The sequence below is a fragment of the Sceloporus undulatus genome, chromosome 2 (assembly GCF_019175285.1).
Source record: "Sceloporus undulatus isolate JIND9_A2432 ecotype Alabama chromosome 2, SceUnd_v1.1, whole genome shotgun sequence".
In the NCBI taxonomy this organism is placed as follows: Eukaryota; Metazoa; Chordata; class Lepidosauria; order Squamata; family Phrynosomatidae; genus Sceloporus; species Sceloporus undulatus.
Genome location: NC_056523.1, coordinates 133,684,240 through 133,707,940, shown reverse-complemented (window position 1 = coordinate 133,707,940; position 23,701 = coordinate 133,684,240). Strand labels below are relative to the sequence as shown.

The 23,701-nt window shown below is 40.1% G+C and overlaps 1 protein-coding gene across 3 annotated transcripts in view; it reads left to right on the top strand.

Annotated features, from left to right (window-relative positions):
• Positions 1–23,701, top strand: part of HEXD (hexosaminidase D) — a 43,408-nt gene that overhangs the window by 7,107 nt on the left and 12,600 nt on the right. For 2 of the 3 annotated variants that reach the window (XM_042448127.1, XM_042448126.1), the window contains exons 3-6: positions 529–638; positions 3,098–3,185; positions 5,003–5,167; positions 6,538–6,721. In XM_042448127.1, the coding sequence (XP_042304061.1) occupies positions 529–638; positions 3,098–3,185; positions 5,003–5,167; positions 6,538–6,721 (547 nt within the window). Of the gene's footprint in view, positions 1–528; positions 639–1,859; positions 1,939–3,097; positions 3,186–5,002; positions 5,168–6,537; positions 6,722–23,701 lie in introns of those variants that run through there. The other variant, XM_042448128.1, reaches the window with a different exon arrangement.

Below are 23,701 nucleotides of genomic sequence, written 5' to 3'. Positions count from 1 at the left end.
GTAGAACACGAAGAAAATAAATAAAAATTATGATAATATAGGTTTAGTCTCCCTACCCAGAATTCCAAAATCCAAACTATACTAAAAACTAAAACTTTTTTCATGATTGGCTGAGATAATGATACCTTTGCCTTCTGATTATTTAGTGCACACAAACTTTGTTTCATACACAACATTATTAAAAATATTATATAAAATCACCTTCAGGTTATGTTTATAAGATGTATATGAAACATAAATGAATTTTGTGATTTGACTTGGGTCCCATCACCAAGATATCTTACAATGTATGTATATGCAAATACAGGTATTCCAAAACCCAAAACACTTCCAATCCCAAGCATTTTGGATAACAGAACTCAAGCTGTATACACAACTAAAAAGGCAAACTTTTTACAGTATACAGTATATAGGGTGGGAAGGGATATATCTGGACAGACCTATTGTAAGGTATATTAATGCCTCATAAAAACAGATTTAACAAATCCACATGGGCTTGAGATGTGAGATGTTTTATGCAACCTACAGATCTTCCCATTGCTCCATGCCTTGGGTGCAAATGGCATTCTCCTTGAATATGAAGATATGTTTCCTTATGATGGGGAGCTGAAGCCAGTCTGTGCAAATGATGCATACAGGTAAGTTATCTAATGAGATCTTCCATTTGTCTGGCATCTCAGTTTTGTAGAGTTTGAGACTTGGCCTCTGGTTACTTTGTCTCATTTTTTAAGTGTTAACATCTCAGATCATGTACAGATATGCATACCTGCCTAAAAACAGATGTTAATTTTCTACTATGGGGCAAGCCCTTTGCATTCAAATATCTGGCTCTGACCTCGGTGGTGATTTTGCTTTTTATCTTTGGTACATCCTGACCACTAAAACCCCATGGTAGCCAGGCACTTAGCTTATAATAAAATAATAATAATAAAATTTTATTTGTACCCCGCCCTTCCAAATAGATCAGGGCGGCTTACAGAATGCACCAAAGTGCAACAATATACAAATTAAAAACAGATTAAAACAACAACAGTCCATAAAAACAATAAAAGACCCCATTAGCCCAACCTCACGGCCACGAGAGAGGAGGGAGGCCCACAGGATGTTTAGTCGGGGAATGCCTGATTAAATAGGAAGGTTTTAAGTCCCTTCCTAAATTGGGCCAGGGTGGTAGATGAGCGGAGCTCTATGGGCAGCGTGTTCCAAAGGGCTGGGGCAGCTGTGGAAAAGGATCTTCTGGCCGTAACGGCCAACCTTGCCCCAGGCACCTTCAGGAGTTGCTGCCCAGATGTTCTGAGGGTGCGAGGCGGAATGTACGGGGAGAGACGGTCCTTCAGGAATCCTGGGCCCAAGCCATTTAGGGCTTTATAGGTAATAGCCAACGCCTTATATTGAGCTCGGAAGCGAATAGGCAGCCAATGGAGATCTTTAAGCACAGGTGTTATATGGCTGGTCCTGGGAGCACCAGTGACCAGCCGTGCTGCCATGTTCTGCACTACTTGGAGCTTCCGAGTTTGGTATAAGGGTTGCCCCATGTAGAGTACGTTGCAGAAATCCAGTCTCGAAGTTACCAGAGCATGTACAACAGTTTCAAGGTCCCTCTGGGCCAGGTATGGGCGCAGCTGGCGAATCAGCCGAAGCTGATAACAGGTACTCTTGACCGTCGCATTCACCTGAGCAGTCAGGTGAAGGGACGAGTCAAGAAGCACCCCCAGACTGCGCACGGAGTCCTTCACGGGGAGCGTGACCCCCAACATACTCAGTTATGTTTGCTTTGTGAATACAAGCCTGTAAGAAGTTAGTTATTCTAGATTGTTTGATCCATAGTAAATGGCATGTGATTTTATGTTTGTGCCCAGAGCCATAGAAACAGTGGTGATCAAGGACTAGACAGAGAACTACCAGATAAAGAGTAGGACCTGAAGTGGCAGAAAGAAGGTACATGGCAAGGGAGCAGTGTTGGGCTAACAATTTTGGGACTAGTAAAAAAGAACTTGTACAGATGGGGAAACATGTGCCTAAATCATTTTAGTCCTACTTAAGACTAGTGTAGTGTAGTGTTTTCAGTGCTAGACTAGGCTCACAGATCCCCACTCAGCCATGGAAACGCACTGGATGTCTTGGGCAAGTCATATTCAGCCTCAGAGGAAGGCAGCTGCAACCCTTTTTGAATAAATCTTGCAAAGAAAGCCCTATGATAGGGTTGCCATAGAGCTGACATGAAGGCACATAACAACACAATAGAGTCGTTCCATTGAATTCATTAGATTTAGCTATATGTTGATCATTCAATACTGGATGATGGGTCAGTATTTTGTGTGCACTCACATACACCAAAAATTCAGATTCTGTAGCCGGAGGACCACAGTCATATTAGATTTTTATATATATTTGCAATATACATACAGAATATGAAATGTTTAGCTGTAGCTTGAGGGAATAGATGAGGTGGCAAGCAAATGAGAGATCTTGCTCAGAAGAAAGTAGTTAAGGGCAGAAATACAAAGAGAAGGACATGACAGCAGAGCATCTATCCCTCTGATCTACATTAGTAAAAGCACTCCCTAAAGCCAGCATGCTTTTCTAAACCTTCAGCAAAAACTGCTAAAATTTAAACTACAGTACATTTTGATTTTACCAATTCTGTTAATAAAAACAATTAACTGACTATCAAGTGGTAAACTGTAGGTTTTTGATACTTTGCAGTAGCCACAAGGGCCTGGAGTGACTTGTTGTTATGAAGAGTAAAAAACTCTTTTGAGGGCACAGTTGTAAACTGTTTCCCAAGCCCAGAGGGACTTAATTTCAATGCTTGTGCTTATATGATTATGTCACTATGCATTATGTTTATTTGGTCTGGTGCCTGCGTGGACAGGGAGTACACTTAGCCTTGTCTGTGATAGTCACCATGGGACTGAACGATACTGTCTGACAGAGACTGATCAATTGATACTGATATATCATGATAGATAGATAGATAGATAGATAGATAGATAGATAGATAGATAGATAGATAGATAGATAAAAAATTAGCATTCTAATCCTGAATCCTGGCAATGAAATACACCATTGATAACTCAGCCCTGTTTTTTTCTAGTACATCTGAAATTAAAGAAATTTTAAAGCTGGCAAAGTTGCATGACTTAGAGATCATCCCTCTCATACAGACATTTGGACACATGGAGGTATGTAATATTCCCTTACTTGAGATTATTTATTTATTAATTTGCTGTCTAGTAGTGTCTATGGACATCATAGGTATTTCTTTCTACTTCCAGTAACATGGTTTCTCCAAATACATACTGTAATTAAATAGACAGTCTGTAAGTACTTAGAAAGGAATGTCGTAATCACTAAAAGTCAAAATGGATTTCTTAAAAACAAGTAATGCCAGACTAATCTTAGCTTTTTTTTCTTTTTTTTTTCTTTTTTTTTTTCTTTTTTCTTTTTTCTTTTGCTTTTGATAGAGTTACAAGTTTGGTAGTTGAACAGAATGCTGTGGATGTAGCATGTCTTGATTTCAGTAAGGCCTTTGACAAGATCCTCTGTGATATTCTTGCAAAGAAGCTGGTAAAACATGGGCTGGACAATACAACTATTGTAATTGGTTAACCAATACCGAAAAGATGCTCAACAATGGCTCCTCTTCATCCTGGAGAGAAGTGACTAGCAGGATGCTATGGGGTTCTGTCCTGGGCCCAGTGCTTTTCAACATCTTTACCAATTGCTTGGTTGATGAAATAGAGGGCATGCTTATCAAATTTTCAAATGACACCAAATTAGGAGGGGTAGCTAATACACCAGAGGAAAGTATCACAATTCAAAATGACCTTAACAGATTAGAGAGCTGGGTCAAAACAAACAAAATGAACTTCAACAGGACAAATGTAAGGACCTGCAAGCTAAACATGAGTCAACAGTGTGATACACCAGCTACAAAAGCCGATGTGATTCTAGGCTGCATCAATAGGAGTATAGTGTTTAGATCGAAGGATATAATAGTGCCACTCTATTCTGCTTTGGACAGACCTCACCTGGAATACTGCGTCCAGTTCTAGGCACCACAGTTCAAGAAGAATTGGAGTGTGGTAGAGTCTCCTTCTCTGGAGGTTTTTAAACAAAGGCTGGATGGCTATCTGTCGGAAATAATTCCTGCATGGCAGGAGGTTGGACTGGATGGCCCTTGGGATCTCTTCCAGCTGTTCTATACTTCATCACACAAAAGCAGTAAGCCTTGATCCTCTCAGTAATTTAGATTTTCATTCACACACATGATAAAAACAATGGTTGAGGAGATGAAAAAAGTAATAACAACAGAAAACAAAACACAATTTCACTCATCATAATAAAATAACAAAGTTTGTATCACTATAACCTACTGGAAAGTTACTGTGATATCTCTGTTGACAAAAGAAGGGCACATTTTATTCACACACACACACACACACACACACACACACACACACACACCACCAGCATCTGCATGGTTTTGGGAACTTCTTTTTTAAAAAACTCTTTTTATTGATGCATTCATTTCTCTCTCCAATGGTACTATTTTACAACTTCCTGAATCTTTCTGCATGGCCATTGGCCATGTTGGGGATGCTGGGAGCTATTGTTAAAATAAACTTTTGAAGATTTACCACATTGGTTTGGAGGTTCTAGAGACTGTAATCCAAAAATAACTTACAAGCTTTGCTATCATAATTTGGGGATTCTGGAACTTGTAGTCCAGTTATTCTAGCTTTGCCATGCAAAAGGATCTTGTAGCATCTTTGAAACTGACTGTGTAAAAGAAATTGTAATGCAAGCTTTTGTAGACTTGGTCTACTTCCTCAGATGCCTAACTTTACCATATTAGTTTCTAACAAAAATATGCTGCAGATTTTTTTAACTACTGAAAAGGTCAGCAGGTTTTACACTTGATAGCTGGATTCTGCCTTCATAGCCCTGCAGATTCTTCTGGTCACCTTGTATTTTTGACTTCTTGCTTTTTCTGCAGTTTGTTCTGAAGCACAAAGAATTTTGTCATCTGCGGGAAGTGGCAATGTTCCCCAACACTGTGAACCCACATAGCAAGGAATCCCTGAGGCTCATTTGCACCATGATAGACCAGGTGGTAGCTCTGCATGGTGACCTTCGATGGTTTCACATTGGCTGTGATGAGGTAGAGTATTCAACCTAGGATTGAAATTATTACAAGAACAGTGAGATGGTTCTGCATAGGAACTGTTGTCTCTAGCAAGTGCTGTGCCACAACTGTCCCCTTAGGGCAGAAGTGGGCAAAGTGTGGTCCAGGGCCATTTTTGTGGCCCCAAGGGCTCCTGTTGTTTTGTGCCTTCAAGTTGTTTCTGATTTATAGTAACCTTGAGGCAAACCTATATCACGGGTTTTTGTTGACAAAATATGTTCAGAGGGAGTTTTGCTTTTGCCTCCCTCTGAGGCTGAGAGAGTTTGATTCGCTCATGGTCACCTAGTGGGTTTTCATGGCTGCGTGAGGATTTGAAGCCTGGTATCCAAAATCATAGTCCAATATTCTAACCACTACACATGCTGATTCTGAGGGGCCAAAAATATTGTTGCACAAAATGCTCCCAGTTGCTCTCTAAGGGATGTGAAGGACATTTCCCCATCATGTTTAGAGCCCTGTAGTAGTCAAAAACAATTTTTGAAATTTTGGGGGGGAGTAAATTGTTTTAAAATGTCCTCTGGGAGTGCATTTGTCAATTTAGGTCTAGGCCTCTAGGGGATATCTACACTGCAGAAATAAAGCAGTTTGAAACCATTTTTAATTGTCGTGGCACCATCCTCTGGAATCCTGGGATTTATAATTTGGTAATTACAAATGACCAAATTCCAGAGAAGCTCTCTGAAAGACCAGGCGAAATACCTCACCAAACTACAAATCTCAGGATTCCACAGGATGCAGCCGTGACAGTTGAAGTGGTGTCAAATGGCTTTATTTCTGCAGTGCATCAATAGCCTGGCAGAGGCCTTTTTTGAAACAGGATGTCATTTCTGCTAAAATGGCCCAGAAAGGCCTCAAAACATGGTGAAAATGCCTCCCAATACCAGAGGAAATTTGGGGGCAATTTAAAAAAAAAATTGGATTACAACAGGGATAGTTCACAGCTATACATCATTGCTGTGAAAATGCATTTCTGCCTGGATACTATGGGGATTGCCACTAAATTCAAAGAGGGTAGGGGAGTCCAAAGGGGTGGCAGATGATGTCATGATACCTGCTCATCAAAAACTTTGCAGGGCTCTAACTATTCAAACCCTGGCTCCATTACATTACTGGTCCTACCCTCATTCCATTTTCATAGTGAGCATGGATGACTGAGTACGTAATAAATATATCTAGATATTATGGACTGGGCAGCATTCAGTTGCCATGGAATTTCCTTGCAGAAGCTCCTTCTTTATTTCCTTCCAGCCCCACAGCTAGTAGCATGCTGTTAGTGATAAAGCAACAGCAACTAAATGATGGTGGTCAAAGTGTAACTAAATTGAACTTGTGATTGACATGTCTAGGTGTACTACCTTGGTGAAGGGGAAGAATCCAAAGAATGGTTGCAACAAGGAGAAAATACCATTGAAAAGCTGTGCCTGGCCCACATGAAAGCAGTGGCCAGCCATGTGGTCTCAGCACATCCCACAGTAAAACCTGTTGTGTGGGATGACATGTTGAGGGGAATGAAAGAAGAAATACTGAGAGGTATGTTGCACCAGGAATGTGATTCTGGCAGCAGCTTTGCAGTGTTTTAGCGATATAATTTATTTCTGCCAAAACAGAATGCATTGTGATTAGAGATAATTTCAGAGATGCTTAAACGTAAGTCCCTTTTATTAGAGGGGACAGATTCATGATAAATAATGTTTGCTTCAGTGTCCTGAGACAATATGTACATCTAGATCTGTATTATACTTTTGAGTTTTAGGGCATCACTGAAAATAGTAAGAGGTTAAAAATCATAGGTAAAAATATTACAGTATTTTGAAAACTGCCAGACCAATTCAAGGTGCTGTTTGAACTGCAGTGGTTTGCTATACAATTGTGCACATTTAATTACAACATATAAACACATTAATAATTCTAGCCACTAATGAAAGGAGTATTTGATTAAAAGTGTGGCTAGTAATAGAGTAACAGTAAAACATTCATTTTTTAAAAGGAAAAATATGAAAATATAAAGAATTTCTCAATTTAAAATGAAAGGGCAGGACTAGGAAATTTAGAACCCAATAATATATGTTTAAGAAATCATAGAATCATAGAATCGTAGAGTTGGAAGAGACCACTAGGGCCATCCAGTCCAACCCCCACCCCCTGCCATGCAGGAAATCCAAATCAAAGCATCCCCGACAGATGGCCATCCAGCCTCTGTTTAAAGACCTCCAAGGAAGGAGACTCTATCACCCTCCAGGGAGTGCATTCCACTGTCGAACAGCCCTTACTGTCAGGAAGTTCCTCCTAATGTTCAGTGGGAATCTCTTTTCCTGCAGCTTGCATCCATTGTTCCGGGTCCTGCTCTCTGGAGCAGCAAGAAAACAAGCTTGCTCCCTCTTCAATATGACATCCTTTCAAATATTTAAACAGGGCTATCATATCACTCTTAACCTTCTTTTCTCCAGGCTAAATTCCCCAGCTCCCTAAGTCGTTCCTCATAGGGCATGGTTTCCAGACCCTTCACCATTTTGTTGCCCTCCTTTGGACACGCTCCAGTTTCTCAATGTCCTTTCTGAATTGTGGCGCCCAGAACTGGACACAATATTCTAGGTGGGCCTGACCAGAGCAGAATACAGTGGCACTATTACTTCTCTTGATCTAGACACTATACTTCTATTGATGCAGCCTAAAATAGCATTGGCCTTTTTAGCTGCCACATCACACTGTTCACTCTGTTCAACTTGTGGTCTACTTGGACTCCTATATCCCTTTCACCCGTAGTTTCATTCAGCAGGTGTCACCCCTATATTCTGTGCATTTTTATTTTCCGCCCTAAGTGCAATACTTACATTTCTCCGTGTTGAATTTCATTTTGTTAGCTTTGGCCCAGCTTTCTGTCTATTCAGGTCATTTTGAATCTTGATCCTGTCCTCTGGGGTATTAGCTATTCCCCCTATTTGGTGTCATCTGCAAATTTGATAATATTGCCCAATTCTGTCATCCATGCATTGATAAAGATGTTTAATAGCACTGGGCCCAGGACAGAGCCTGTGGGACCCCACTGGTCACTTCTCTCCAGGTGAAAAGGAGCCATTGTTGAGCACCCTTTGGGTTCGGCCGGTTAACCAATTACAGATCCATGTAACAGTTCCTTTGCTTGTTTGCAAGTATGTCATGGAAACCTTGTCAAAGGCCTTAGTGAATCAAGATATACTATATCCACAGCATTCCCTTCATCTACCAGCTGGTAATTTTATCAAAGAAAGAGATTAGGTTTGTCTGGCATGACTTGTTTCTCTGAAACCCATGTGACTTTTTGTGATTATGGCATTGCCTTCTAGATGTTCACAGACTCTCTGTATGTGAATAATAGATCTACAGATACCAAAATTTAAATTTTGTGCTGAATCCCAGAAGAAGTAAAGCACAAGTTTCAGTACTGAAATACAAATTGGTAAAGAGGGATCTTTCTTTTTCAGTCTTGCCAGTATATAGCTTGTTCTCGGCTCTTCTGTTTTGTTGGGGGGTTTTCCAGCTCACCAGAAAGCATACTGTTTTTAACATCTGTAAATTTCTGGACATCTGTAAATGTTATGAAGAAATCCGGGTGTGTAACATTAGGATAATTTAAAGTTTCCTAAGGTTCAGGAAACAAAAATATTTTAAATATGAAAAAATATCAAAACCAAGCCTGTTAGAGTCTAGCTTTAAATGATCAGAGTAGCAGATATGTGCTCTTGTCTAACTATGGCCCTATACAGACAGGCAAATAAAGCTGCTTCGAGTCACTTTGGAGGTATGGTGTTTCAATGATGCATAGAACTGGAGCGTGGCTTTGGTGCGGCTTCTGGACTCTTAGAATGCATATATTGTTTAAACAGCATACCTCCAAAGTGACTCAAAGCAGCTTTATTTTGGCCTGTCTGTATCAGGTCTATGCTTCCCTAAGAAACTAAGACTGACTTCAAAACAACACAAGTAGCTTATAGTTCAAACAAAATTTACTAATGGCTTTAATCTTATATATATAAAAGCTATATCCTCAATCTAGTAGTGAATCATTCAATAGAGAAAAAAAATATTTATCTCACATCTTTCCAAAGAAAGTGAGAAAGGAGAAGATGAGACTACACACAGTTTTCAGGAGAAAATCATTGGGAGAAAATATCTGTTGTCCCAAAGGAGGAATGACCACATGGTTAGTTTTGATGAGAGAGAGGGAGGGAGGGAGGGAGGAGGAGTTTGCGCGCAGGAAATCCCTATCTATCTAAGGAGGAGAAAGAGAAATGCAAAATCTTCCAACATAACCATTTGAGGACAGATACAGCAAAGCAGGATAATCATATTTCTGCTTCCTTACGATTTTGGGGATAGCACAGCTTACAGAATTGATGATCTGGGACTACTCTCCTGATCTGGAAGTGGACAGTAAAGGTTCGTACTGCTTTACGCCTTTCTTGAAAAATAAGTGTGTGTGTTCCAGTTTGTGTGTCTAAAATAGAGTAACTCCCATTGTAGATTCATAATCATCAAGTAATAACTGCCACCTTACAGTTGTGAGGACAAATGGTATAACCTTCTGAGGTCCTTAGGATGAAATGTAAATGTGATAAATAAAGATACTATTTTCCTGGCAATTCCAGTGTGATATGTTCAGTGTCATGGTAGAGCAGTGCAGAATGATTGGGGTCTTCTAGAAAATGATTGAACTATAACATAACCCCTGACCCATTGGGAATGTTGACTAGAGCTGAAGGGAGCTCGAGTTCATGGTTCTCCATTCATGGATTGTATTGGAGTAGATTAGAAAGCCTTAGGCTTGGATCCTCCTTCAGTCGAAACTTTCTGGGTATCCAGGATTAGTCACAGGATTGTTAGGACAGGTTTTTTGTTGGGAAAAAAGGTCTGTATTCATGCTGGGTCACCCACGTATATTCTGCTTTGATCTTAGAGGAAAGGCAAGTATAAATGTAAAAAAGTCTCTTTCAATTATAGATAAAACAGTCAATAAAGGAATTACCTTCTTGTTTCCTGAACATTTGCTAGAGTACTGTTTTGATAAATATTCTCAACTGCTTCTCTCTTCACCTCTCATTGCGTTCCAGTAAATCTATAGAAAATACCAGAAGTGTGACTCTCAAAGCCTGGTTTGCTAGTGCTTTAGGGGCCACTGGTGTGAACCAGTGCCTTGACACTCATTGGACACCACCTAAAAACCACCAGCAGTGGCTGTGAAATGGCTGAAAGCATTCCTGCTGGTATCATCCGAGGGATCGCTGACTGGCTGGCAAAGGTAACAAAATCTTCCATGCAGCTCAAGAGTACACTGAACATTGATGTGCCCTCCTCTTTGGAGAGATCTGGAGGCTAGAGTTTTTCAGGTTTAAAGTAAAACACACACACAAATTTCTCCAGCCTTTCACTGTGGCTGCTTCCAAGTTGTGAAAATCCTTGCCTTGAGAAGCTAGGCTGGTTTCCTCTCTGTTGTCCTTGTATAGGAGGCACGGAGATTGTTATTGAGAGAGGCTATGTGTTTAAAAATACTGTTAACACCTCCAAGCACTGGTTTTTTTTCATGGAAAGGTAGGATATAAATTTAATAACTAAACACAGATGCCTTTCCAGAAAAAAACCCAGCTCTATGGGTAACAAAGGAGAAACTTTAAATAGTGACATTTTAGAATCAGAATAGTGACATTTCCAGAATCGCTCAAGGAAGAATGCCTTCGTACTGCTTATCTTCTTAATGACTTCTCTTTTTTCTTCTCCCTTCCCATTCACTGTAGCTACACTTCTTTCTTTCTTTCTCTATTTCCCAGGTTTTCCCCCACCAACTTGTTCAAATTTTCTGAGTCCAACCTCATTTGAATTTCTGTCTCTCAATTCCCCCACCATTTAAAATCAAAAGGTGGGGAGACAGTTTTGCAAGGAAACCAACCATATATCATAGGAGTCTATGTACAAATAATGCCATTTATCATATACACAAATATTTTTTTTTGACGGAAACCTGAGGGCAGCAAACTGTCAAATTAACAATCTGTAAACCATTCTGAGAGCCTTTGTGGCTGAGAGTGGGGTGTAATTGTCTGGAAAAATATCTGCAGATATATTATCTCACATTTGTGGCTTTAATGTGTCATGTAGACCTGCAGTTTCTGAGGAGCTCTACTGCTGCCCTGCAACACTTTGCCTTTTACTTGTTACTTACAAGCTCTGTATTTTTTTCTTCAGGTAGATCACTTCTTTCTCTGTTCTGTGTGCTTCTGCCTGTAGAGTCCATCACTACTGTTATGTCTCCAGACACTGAAGAAGGTTAATTGACTCCCTCCCTCCCTCATCTATCTAGCTGATGTAGCAGTATTAGATCAGAATTGTACTCCCTTCAAATAGCTGTTTTCCTTAAATTTCTTGATCCCAACTCTATTATTCAGACTGCCTTTTATCTATGCAGAATCTGATAGGTGCCCATTCCCTTGATTATTGATTCTGCACCTAAAGGTGATAACAACAGATGTATGGCTATCAGTTCACATGAAAGTTTGATGTTGGGCCATTGAGATGGTGGTCTACAAGAATATTTATTTTATTTATTTTATTATTTTCCCTCTCCTAGACTCAAGGGGGGTATACATTTGAAATACAAAACACATTTTTAAAAAAAAGAAACACATAAAACGAACAGTTAAATACAATAGTATAAACCTTAAATATGAGTACATTTTTTAAAAATATGCAAATTAAAACTCATGATTTAAATTGACTGGGTACGCCGCCAGAAGGATGTGTCCCTTAATTTGTTTTAAATGCTGTCGCATTTTCACATTGTATCTCACCCACGGCCATCCAAGTCTGAATCAGCAGACGAAAAGGTCTTGTGGAAACTGTTGGCTAGTCCGTCCTTAGCCAGTTGGAGCACAACATTCCCGAGGATGAGTGTATAGGGCAGGTTTGTATGGGAGAAGGCAACCTAGGGATCTGGACACAACCATAGGGATTTAAAGGTTACTTTGTATTTTGCTTGGAACAGTTGCATCCAAAGAGTGATGTTTAAGATTAGATTATAGTTTTCACTCCTGGATGTACCTGAACATTCTGCTGTCTATTCCAATCAGGTTGAAGTTTTCTGATTTGGTAAAAGTAGCCCAAGTGCAAATGTCCCTTACACTCTCACATCTGAGCCCAACACTGTTACTAGAAGGTAATGGTTCTTTAAATCCATTAAGCATAGTCATACTTAGTGCCCTATTAGATCTGTGTTTCCTTCTCGACTCCACTCCCCTTGCCTCCACTTTTGGCTATGATGGCGGCTACTGATGAGAGTTGCAAAGACCTAGAGCAGAGTTCAAAAAGATACGTTGCAAACTATTACTGTATGAGTCACTTTTTTTGGTACAAGGTCGTGAAAGCTATATTCAAGACATCGCAACAAGTGGAAACAAGTTACAAATATGCAAAATAGTAACTATTTCAAATTACTCTTTTTAAAATGGCTCAAAGGGCAACTAGAGTACAGCGCGCCCCGCCTACGCGGCGCGCCATACGCCCTTGACATACCGCTCAAGCCGCGGGGTGAAGGGGCGCGCGCCATTCCATTGAATGGGTGTGCACGACGTTTCCAATGGGCTCGAGCATAGGCGAACTTCTCCTTACGTGAGGGATCCGGAAGGCGAGGACGACTGTACTTTATTGGCATTCTTTTCTATTCTCACCTTAAGGAATTTTTTTATTGGAAAACATAAAATAAAACGCCTTGGGTACACTTTAGGTTTTTCACATTATAAGGTTAATAACAAGTTAAATTGTTTGGTCCACTGAGGACAATGGGAAAATGTTAACCTTATAAGCTGTATAAAAAACCTCAGTTAAAAAAAACTGTTTACTGGGAGAGAAGAGAACTTGAACCATTTTCGCAAACTTGCCCCCCCCAAAAAAAACCCCAACATTTGCATCATGAATAAAACTCCGTCAGCAGCCTTACATAAGAAAAAAGAAACATTTTGATCCTCGAGAGCACTTCAAAGCTTCTTTCCCGGGATTTTTTTTCTTTCACCAGCTCCCACTTTTCTTATATCCATTTTATGGCCAAACCTTATGTCCTGTTTTGTAACATACTGGGGTGGCCTAGTGAGGCAGGTGTATCTGCTTCCCTCCCCTTTTCCACTCAGTTTTTGCTCAGTAATGCTTGTAGGATTCTGGAGGCAGACACGTTTACTCATCTGTTGGTAGGGATCCACACTGCTACGTAGAATCCAGGCCCTTTCTTGTTTCCATTTGGTGGAGAAATTACAGGGCAGTTCTTTACTGCAGGAACAGTAAGATCCATTAGAGCAGAATTCATTGCTCAAGCCTTTATTGCATTATTTACTGCGATGTGCTTCTGCAACCTGACACCAAAGTACAGTATGTTTTCTCAGCCATCCTCCCATGCCGATTTTGTTAAATATTCTCCAGTGCTGTTCTGCTTAAATCCAGCGCAAGTTAGCACTTGGGAAAGGAACCCCAATGTCCGGTACCGGTTTATTTCGAAGAAGGAGCCTGGTAAAACCACCTCTGAGGACCTTGCCTAACAATTCCTGTGAAATTCATGGGGCACGATAGGCGAATAATGAAGGACATGCCCAGACACAGAGGACAAGCAGGAAAGGGAGCTGGTTGGCACAAAAGACTTGTAAAAAGGTTTCTTTGTCTAGATATTTTCTAGCTGATCTGCCTGTACTTGTTTTCCCTGGTTTTTGTTTGTAAAATCAGGCCAGGGAGTTACCACAAGTGGCGCCTAATTCTGTTGGATATGTTATTGTGTTATGATATTGGCCTTGTTTTTTGAGCATGTATTGATTTTTTATCATGTATGTATGCTGTCCTTGTATTGAAATTGCATGTTATTGTTATTTTCCTGTGCTTGAGATTGTAATGTTATGTCATTGTTGTAATGTTAACATGTTTGTACACCGCCCCTGATCAGTGGAAGGCGTTAAAAATAAACTTTTATTTCTTATTTATTATATACTAAGACAATGGGGCTCGAGAACCTCAGAATTCCAGTCAGCCAGAAACATGTAACCTTCAAGCGTCAATGTGTTCAGGGTTACCCCAAACTTTCAAAATCTATTTTTATACCACCCTGACCGTTTTTCTGCATTCCTAAATGGCCTGGTGGTTCTAAGTCAGCTTTAAGAATTCCTGCACAATAACTTGTTAGACCTTGGCCTGCGCCCAACGCAAAATATCATTTTGTCCACCATTTACTGTTCAGGTTCAATGCGGTAAATTTCTGGGTTTTTGGTTTGTGAGAATTTACAAGTCCTTCTCTTTCAGAGCTGTGAAGAAAGGTGCCACAACCATCTCAGATGCAAGATTTCATGCACTGAGCCTTGGCAATTAAAGCAGTGTCAAATGACTATTTCTGCAGTGCAGATGCGCATGGTACTTAAAGAGTCATAGGTCATCCTTCTTGAGAACGGCATAGTTACATAGGCAATCAAGACTTAGACCATCACTCACTCGAGTGTCAATTGAGGTAGACCAGCACCATGCCCAAGTACTGATGTAGACACTTCTGGAGTTTCTGCCTCCCCTTTTTACTGATAGTGAACAATTAACAGTTTTAAGTTGTAGCCAATTTTGGTTAATAATAGATGTATCATTTTAAAAAATTCTTGTTTTGTTCCCAAGTGGCTATCAGAAAAAGTGAAAGAAGAGTTTGAAAGCTCCTAGGGATCCCGTTTGGAAATAGACACTTCATGAGGTAAAGCTCCAAGTTTTGTGGTTTGCATGGTTACCATAATGTTTCTATACTAAAAGAGGCATCCTTTAGGAGAAGCCTAAATATGAAAAGAGGAATGGTCTCTCTGTCAGCAATTGCAGGGTTCGAATGTAAGCAAAAAGTGATCAAATCATTGAATTCCAGAGTTTTAATTTGAAATAATTTTACCATCCAGAATAGAACAAGCATCCCAACCAGACTCCTTGGAACCCAGGGGCCATAGAGGGCCTAGAGTTCCTGAAAAATAATGACTGGGAGGGGGGAGAAACATGTTTTTGAGCTGTAGATATAATCCTCATGTGGGGTCCCTGGTCCTCAAAATTATTTTCAAGTACTGGTTGAGAAAGCTGGTTAGAGGTATGGAACTGTCTCCCTCCTCCATTTTTCAGTGTAGAGGGGATGGAAAAGCTTGGGCTCGTTAGAAAAAAATGTGTCAGTCTTATTCACTTTCACTATGCATACAGGGTGTCCAGAGGAAACATCGACAGCCAGGGTTATGAGCAAATTCAGAGCTTGGAAGAGTAGGCGGGGAGTACTATGCCTACCAGATAATTATACAACCTAAAAGTAGATTATGAACGCACTGAATGTAAAGATGTTTATTCTTGACTCAGTCATAAATCAAAATGGGGCACTGTTGTTAGAACATAAAGTGGGTGGGGGCTTAGAGTGCAGCTTATGGTTTTATCTAATGAAGAAGATCGGGAGTTATACCATGAATATCCCAGAAAAATTTTATTATGTGAAAAGATTCAATGATGTCGCCCAAAACCTGCCATTAAAGGTGGTCACAAAGAAGCATTAACAGCATCTTTTTACTTTCAGGATTTCAGCGACATGCCATTCCAATAACTTTATTTGCACAATTGTGCGTGTGATAATCATTCACGCATTTACTCGCCATTTTCTCTTTATTTCCGGTGCTTTAATGCACTTTACTCTTTAATGCCGAAATTAGCTACAGTTGAAAACTCATAGGAATAGGTAAGATCCTGAGCTTGAAGATATCATGGAATAACTAAGAATAAACCGTGCTACAGTATTTCCATGTTACTAGTAGGGTTTGTGCAAGCTGGGCTGAAGAAGTACAGGATGAATTATTAATGTGGTGCTGGAACAGAGTTCTTCATGGATTGGCATAGACACATCAGCCAGACACATTAAGCTTAAATGACCAAAAAGAGAGTAAAATGTGTTGGACACATGTGACATGACTCACTGATGAATACAGTAAGTAAAGGCCGTAGGAGAGGAAGGCCATGTTCTGAGGAATGATTCAGTCACGGTAGGCACAGCCCTTGAGCTTGGAGACGAGCAGGTTGTTGATGACCACATCTCTTGGCGGTCTCCTCATTGCATAAGTCAACAATGAATTGACACAAACAACAGATGCCAAAAACTCCAGCTAGCATGGCCACTGATATTGTTGGCGGGGTATTACAGCAGTTGTAGCTCCTCCCCAAAGTACTTTTCCAGTCTTTAGCAAAGCTCATTCCTTCCTGTAAAGTTTGTCCTTCCTTTACATGCGTGACTGTTCTGGCACACACACCCCTCGCGTAAAGGGAATTCCGCCTGTGCTCAGCCCCTTTAAATGAATGGGCTCATGCGCAGCAGCAGCACGTGCACACCATGGGCGCGCACAGCATACCCCTTATGGGGTGTGCCGCCCCTTTCCCACGCAGCTTTCCCTTCCACGTATGCTGAAAGCCATAAGGCATGGCTTCGCATATGACGCGGTGCACTGCACTTACATATTTTTTTTTTTATTCAGGCCCTTTTGGTATTTTTTTTTGTTCTTGATTTATCTAGGACCCATTTGTTTGGCTTTTTGGCACTTCCATGGTATCCTTGCCCTTTCTTCACTGTCCAGCTCTCACATCCATACACGGTGATGGTAAATATGATGTCCCTGGATGATCCTAACTTCAGTGTTCGTTTATATCCTTGCACTTAGGTTCTTGTCTTGTTCCCCATAGCTGCCCTCCCCATTCCTGATTATTGCTCATCTCTGTTTTGATCGTTTTGATCCAAGGTTGGGTACTCTTACTATTTCAGTTTCTTGCCAGCTAGATGAATTCTTAATCTTCTGTGGTCATTATTTTTGTTTGATTAATGTTTCCCATTAAGCCACTTTAGCATTTCCCTTGCCTTCTTTTATTCCAAGTCTTTGTTGTTTCTGCCATAGCACAGTGTCAACTCATACTTAGGTGTTATGTTTCGCCATTATTGTATTCACCAATGATTGATAGTATCAGAATTTGTTCAGAATTCACACAGGATTTTATTCTAAACAGTGCCATCTCAGGAACTTTCCCCGGAAGTGAAATTCCTCCCTTGTGACCAAATTGCATTCTACTCAACCCTCGTTGGATGAACTTTTTGGAAAACAACAGGGGGTACTGAGAAAAGCACTCTTGGTCTAAGTTTTTTGCATTACTTCCCCTGTAATTTTTGGCTGTTTCACAGAAAACTGAAGCTGGTGTCCCAGTCCACTTACCTGGAGTAAGCTCATGGAACTCAGAAGCAAAGTTCAGGTAAAAGATCATATGAGCACTTCAGCATAAGAATAACTATTTTCCTATTATACATAGGGGAAAAAACTTTTTTAAAAAATCCCAGCAGCACACAGAACCTGATGATTAAATGTTTAGCATGAGTAACTACTCATCCTGCATAAATGCTGTAATCTGAATCTAGTGATGTTTCTACCATGGGCATATTTTCATATCATTGTCCTTTAGGTATGTTCACAGGCTGGTTTAGTCCTTACCACGAAAGAGGAGAAGATCCATCCTAAATGATTCTCATTTTCAGCCAGATGCATTAGGTACTTTGGGGTCCCTGATCAATCAATCCCTCAGATATTTTTCCTTCACTGAATTTTGTTGTCGGTGAAGCATTACAGTAATATCTCAAATCCTTCCTATGGATCTCCAGCCTTGAAAACACACACAAGTCTTTCTATGAACTTCTATGCTTTATTGGTGAAGGGCATCATTTTCCCAAAGGCTGGGTACAATCCACTTGTATTTAGTCCTACAACCTTTTAGCTAAATTGGAAGTTCACCGCTGTTAAAGCAAAACCCTTTATCTCATGACATTGTATTCTGTCACTATTTTCTTGGCTTTTGACCAAATGGCTTTGATGGGCAGGAGCTCTACACACAGCCATGGAAAGTTTTCTATGCATCTGCTTGTAGAAGAATGGATGAGAAATGTCCAGCTTAGCTGCAAAGACTTACGGGCAGTGATTGATCTGGACGAGCATACAGCCTTCATAGCATTCTATGGTCCGTTTATTTGTTAACCACAATGGTACAGCCATCAGCATCTCAATAGAGCATTGACACGTGGTGAAGTTCTTCTTTATGCAAGAGATGAGTCTACTACACGTGTTTGAAACTGAAAGCCCATCAGGCTTGAAATTAAGTGGTATTTCAGTGAGATAGATACGGTCTTTCCCTTCCTTGGGGGAGAAAAAAGACACACAGCATTACACGCATATGGCTGCACAAGTCCACTGTAGAAATGAAGAGAGTAAACCTGTGGGTTGTTTTAAGACTTTCTTCTCAATTTAAACCTGTGCGGTTTCTTTCACAGACACTTACCTTTTAATAAAAAAAAATTTTACCAATTCGTTGTTTGTTAATATGAATGTCTAGGAGTAAAGGTGATAGAGATGTTTCTTCTCCTTTAATACAGTACTTAAATCCCAAGCTAGTCCAGGGGTTAGAAAAAATGAAGTGCTACATCTTCACAATAGTGCACAATTTTTGCTACTCTAAAAAGTGTCATGGCTGCCATAAAATGGCTTTAAAAGGATTCAATTATGGAGACCAGGTTATCATTGACTACTGCTGGCATGATGACTGTTCAATTAGCTTCGTATCAAAAACACTGGAGTGTGTCTTTGTACTCTTGTTTTGCTTTTTGCCTTCACAGACATTTTGGTGGCCCCATTGTGAGAAGAAATCGTGACTAGATTGCCCCTTTCGTCTTGCTCAGAGATTAAGACAAAAGGCTTAAAATTACAGGATGAGACGCCTGTACAGACGCAAATAAAGCTGCTTCAGGTCTTTGGACCGTATGCTGTCTTTTAATGATGCAGGGTCCTAAGATGTCCGGGGTCGCCCGCCCAAAGCCACACTCCATTCCTAAGCACTGAGTGTAGCCTTGTGGGACAGCTTCCGGTTCTTATGATGCATTCATCATTTAAACAGCTACCTCCAAAGAGACCCAAAGCAGCTTTATTTTGGCAATCTGTAACAGGCCATCATTCATGGTTAAAAGTCCATCTTTTAAAACATGTTCTAGTACATATGAAAAGAAATCGTTTTCAAAACATACAGCTAATTTTCCTGATCAATTGTCAATTAAACTAATGATTCTCTGGAGGTACCCTTGTAAAAGGGTGGCACTCCTAGCTCCCTGTTACCAAGAAAAATGCAACATAAGCACTCGTGCTGCTAGGGGATCACCTCCTCAGAATTCCCAAAAACATTACCTCATTCTTTTAACTCTCCACAACTCATGGTCCCACTTTGTCACACCATTTTAATTTGCTTAACATGATTCAAATCTCAGCCATACTCTGAGAAGATAGTTCTTTGCATATAAACCTTCAGCAAAGATCATCGTGCACTTTTAGCCCTCTCAAAGTAAGCCCCCGCTGAATTGAGGATTTATTGCTAGTATTAGCGCTGGAGTCTTAACAATTCAGAATTGTGTTCATATTAAGTTACTTCCTCCAGAATACCAGTGTATAACTGTAATTCATAATATGTACAAATTATGTTTTTGGGTTCAGATAGGATTGCAATATTCACTAAGCTTTATTGTATTTAAACAGTACTACAGGTGGTCCCTTTGCTTCCCTCAACTTTGTTAATGGTGTGTTTTTAACCAGGTAGACTACTATGTCTAGCCACATGGAAAGAGAAAACAAGGCAAGTTCTACACAAGCAGTGTTTTCTGACCAGAATCTTAATACTGAGTCAAGAAACAGTACAGAACTTTGTTAAAAAAGTGTATTTAAAAAGGTTTGGAAATGCCGCAATTTACATTGACCCTCTAAACCACATAAATAGGATTGATCAGTATATTTACTCTTGAGAGTATTACAGTTGGACCATTCCATATAAATGTCCACAAGAACAGACGCCAAAAGTGTACAAATCAGGACTCTTAAAAGCTCTTATTTGAGGTTACATGTTTTACATTTTTAGAAACCACGGACATATTTTTTAAGACATTTTTAATTAGACTGAAATTTATATTACTATCTAGAATTCTAGATTAATACTAGGGGGTTTTGGTTTTTTTTTTACTTAAGGGCTAAACAAAAATATTTTTTAAAAAATCATTTGCACACTTCGATTACACTGGAAATTTCGCTTGGGACAAAGATAAAAAAACAAAAACCTATCCAAATACTAATTACACAGTTGTAATTCACTAGGTGTAGATAATACATACTAGTCTTGTCACTAAGTGTGACAAGACTTGCAAAGACATATCATAAGTAAAACAACATAATGGTATAATTCACGCATAATTCTCCTAGGAAGGAGCAAATGCAATCCTACAAAGCCATTTTTTGAGGCCTCCTCTGTTTCCCATTTTTTTAAAACCTCTATTTTTAAAACTAAAAGTTCCCCATCTCCAGGCATGTGGCATTGCAATGCTTTTTGGAGGGGTGGGTTGTTTTAGGCTTGAGAGAATCTTTTTCAACCAGGAAGTAGAAAACTAAATAGAGTTTGTCTACACAAGTAAGTCAAAACAAACCTTAGGCTTCAACTGCACTGCATAACAATAATGCTGACACCACTTTACTGCCATCACTCAATGCATGGAGTCTTGGATCTGTAATTTGTTGTGGAAACGAGCTCTGACAGAGAAGGTTAATATCTCACCAAACTACAAATCAAAATTTCTTGTCATCTGAGCAGTCACAAGAGGTACCCCTTTCCCAGTAAATGCCAGAAAATCTGGAAGACCTCTGGCCTCCCACACTGCGATGGCTCTTTGGCTTTATTTGCATCCCTCATGAGATCCAGATAAGTGGTGCCTGGTTACGAAATTTATTCGTTCCGCGGCGCTTTCGTAACCCGAAAGCTCGAAGCCGAATGCCTGGCGCTAATGGGGAAAAGCCCCGTTTCGTGCGAAAGCCGAAAAAGCACCAAAAATTCTTCGTATCCCGAAAAACCTTCGTAACCCGAACATGATTTCCTATGGGTTTTTTTCATCCCGAAAATTTCATAACCTGGGTATTTCGACCCGAGGTACCATGTCGATGGGTGGGAAGTAGGAAGGGAGTGAAATCACTGCAGCAGAATGGGAGTAATCAGCATGCAACCAAACAATGGCAGTGTGTGGTGATGGAAAGTAAAGCCACCCCCCACCACTGCATGTGGCCCTTTTACTTTTATCCTGGGTTTAGATGATTATTGAACTGGGCCAAGACTCACCATTGCTTTGCCTTTGGTTCCTTAGCAATTCCAATAAAGTTCACAGAAAGGGAAAGATGGAAAAACAAAACCGGGTTCTTCTCCAGTCCTTTCCTTCCAAACTGTTTAATTACAGATGGAGAGAAAACTACAATAGCAAGTCAAACCAAGGGACATCTGGACTAAGACTTTAGTGGTACCACTCAAGAGTTTCTTGCTTTCTGTGCATCACAGCCTGTTGTGTCCTTAGGTTCTTTCTTCACAGTAACTCAGTTCCACTCGCGTCCCAAGATCGCTGAGCTGACATCTTGTTCATTCAAGAAAGCAGAAGGTTTGGCCACAGCCTCTACGTCCATTAAAAGAAGAATCGTAAGTTTATGATATACTTTTCCAGTTAAAGCATCCGTTGCCATAAAAAGTAACTCCTGGGGTCTAGCATTTTAGAAAATGTTTGTTAAATTGAATTGGTGTCTAATTAATTGGTCTAAAACAGGGTAGATAATATCTGAAACATTAACACGCAGATCTAATTTCAGCCTGAAACTTTAGAAACTATTTTGAATATGACTACTGTATTGTTACAGAATGCTACGGTCCAATAACAAGGGGCCACAATAAAATTCAATTTTTTTTTAAGAACTCAGTTTTACATCTATTCAATGCTTTGTACAGCTTTTCAAAATACTGTCACATGGTTGTTCATCTGTTAGTCTAGCAATACTAAATCATGAAAACATCATCAGATTCTATATCATACAAATAAAATACATGTTTGTTTGGTTTTCTTCTGCCATATTCCATCTCTGATCCCTGAAGAAAGAAGTCCCCCCCCGGTTACAAAGCCTCACACTCAGACTATGGAAAGTATAGATTATATAGCTTGTATAGATGGCACAAGGTAACTGTATTCTTGGAAGTTATTTACTTAAGGTTACATGATGCCCTTTATATATCCTGAGCAATAACAAGAGAAATTGCATCATACCTTCTGCAGCCATCACTGCTTCTGCGTCAGAGGTGTGAAAACCCAGTCCCAAATCGCAACACACTGATAGCCTTTCCAAATTAACGTACTTTCTCTTCTTCCACTCACAGCCCGAATTTTCACCAGTGGAACACTACTGTTTGGCAAAGAAGGAGAATATTGACGTTTGCCATATGATGCCAAGCATCGTATAGAAGATGATGAGTCCCCCCTCCACGACAGTCTATCCCGCATTCAGCTATGCTGACACATTCTTGCCTTTACCCTAAATAGTCCACCTTTCTTTCTGTGCTCCACAATGGCCCAAACAGACAAACCAACTAAACTGCTTTGGGTCACTTTGGAGGTCTGTTTTTAAATGATGCAGTCTACTAGGTTGAGCCGCGCCAAGCCTGCTCCAAGTCCTAGGCTGGACGATGGCCGGTGCAAAACTTTCTGGCCTTTTAGATGCATGTTCATTTACAGCATACTCAAAGTGATCCAAAGCAGCTTATTTTGCCGTCTGTTCGGGCCCTTTGTTCAATAAGTTCAGCTTAGCAATGTGCACATGGCAGATTGGTGTTTTTTCTTTGCAAACCAGCAGAGCTATGTTTTATTTTTAGAGTTTTATATCACTTTCCAACTTCGAATAACAGTAAAGCATTCAAAGGGGCCAAAAAAGAGTCATGAAGTTCACCCATCAGCTACGGGACCCAAACGGAATTGTTTGTAGTTCAAATTACAGAGATCCCTATAATTAAAGGATTTTCTGATCGGTGCCCTGCTTTGTAATTAGATGAAAAGCACCCGTGATTAAGTTACCACAGTGGTTTGTTTTCTGTATCTGCTCTTAAAATTAAATGGTTATGCTCGTCTGTCTTCTGTAACCAAAAAAACCCCACTGTTCTATTCATGCCCTACTTTAGGGTAATGTTCAAAACAGCTGCTTTTGAATACCTGAAAACAGATACCAATCTGTTGGGGGTGGGGGCCCACAAAAATTCGGGATCCTTTGTGATCCTACTATACCAGTACAAGTTCTTATTAAACCACATGCTACTCATAGGTCTACAATGTATGTGGTTAACTTATTTTTCTGTTCCACTGCAGCCCATGCTATTCACCTTTTTTTTGATTTCCACTCTCATTGGTCGTTTTACTCCTTTTGTTCTCCTTCTTTTGTGTATTTGCCTGGCCTCGACTATTCGTTTCTTTGTCGTCTATCCATTCACTTTTTTGTCTGGTGTTACAGTGTTGATTCTGTCGCTCTGTTCAGTGTCACAAACCCCCATTGACTTTTTTACAGTCTATTTCTGTGCTTCTACACCTTCTCATCTGCCTTCCTTTTCACC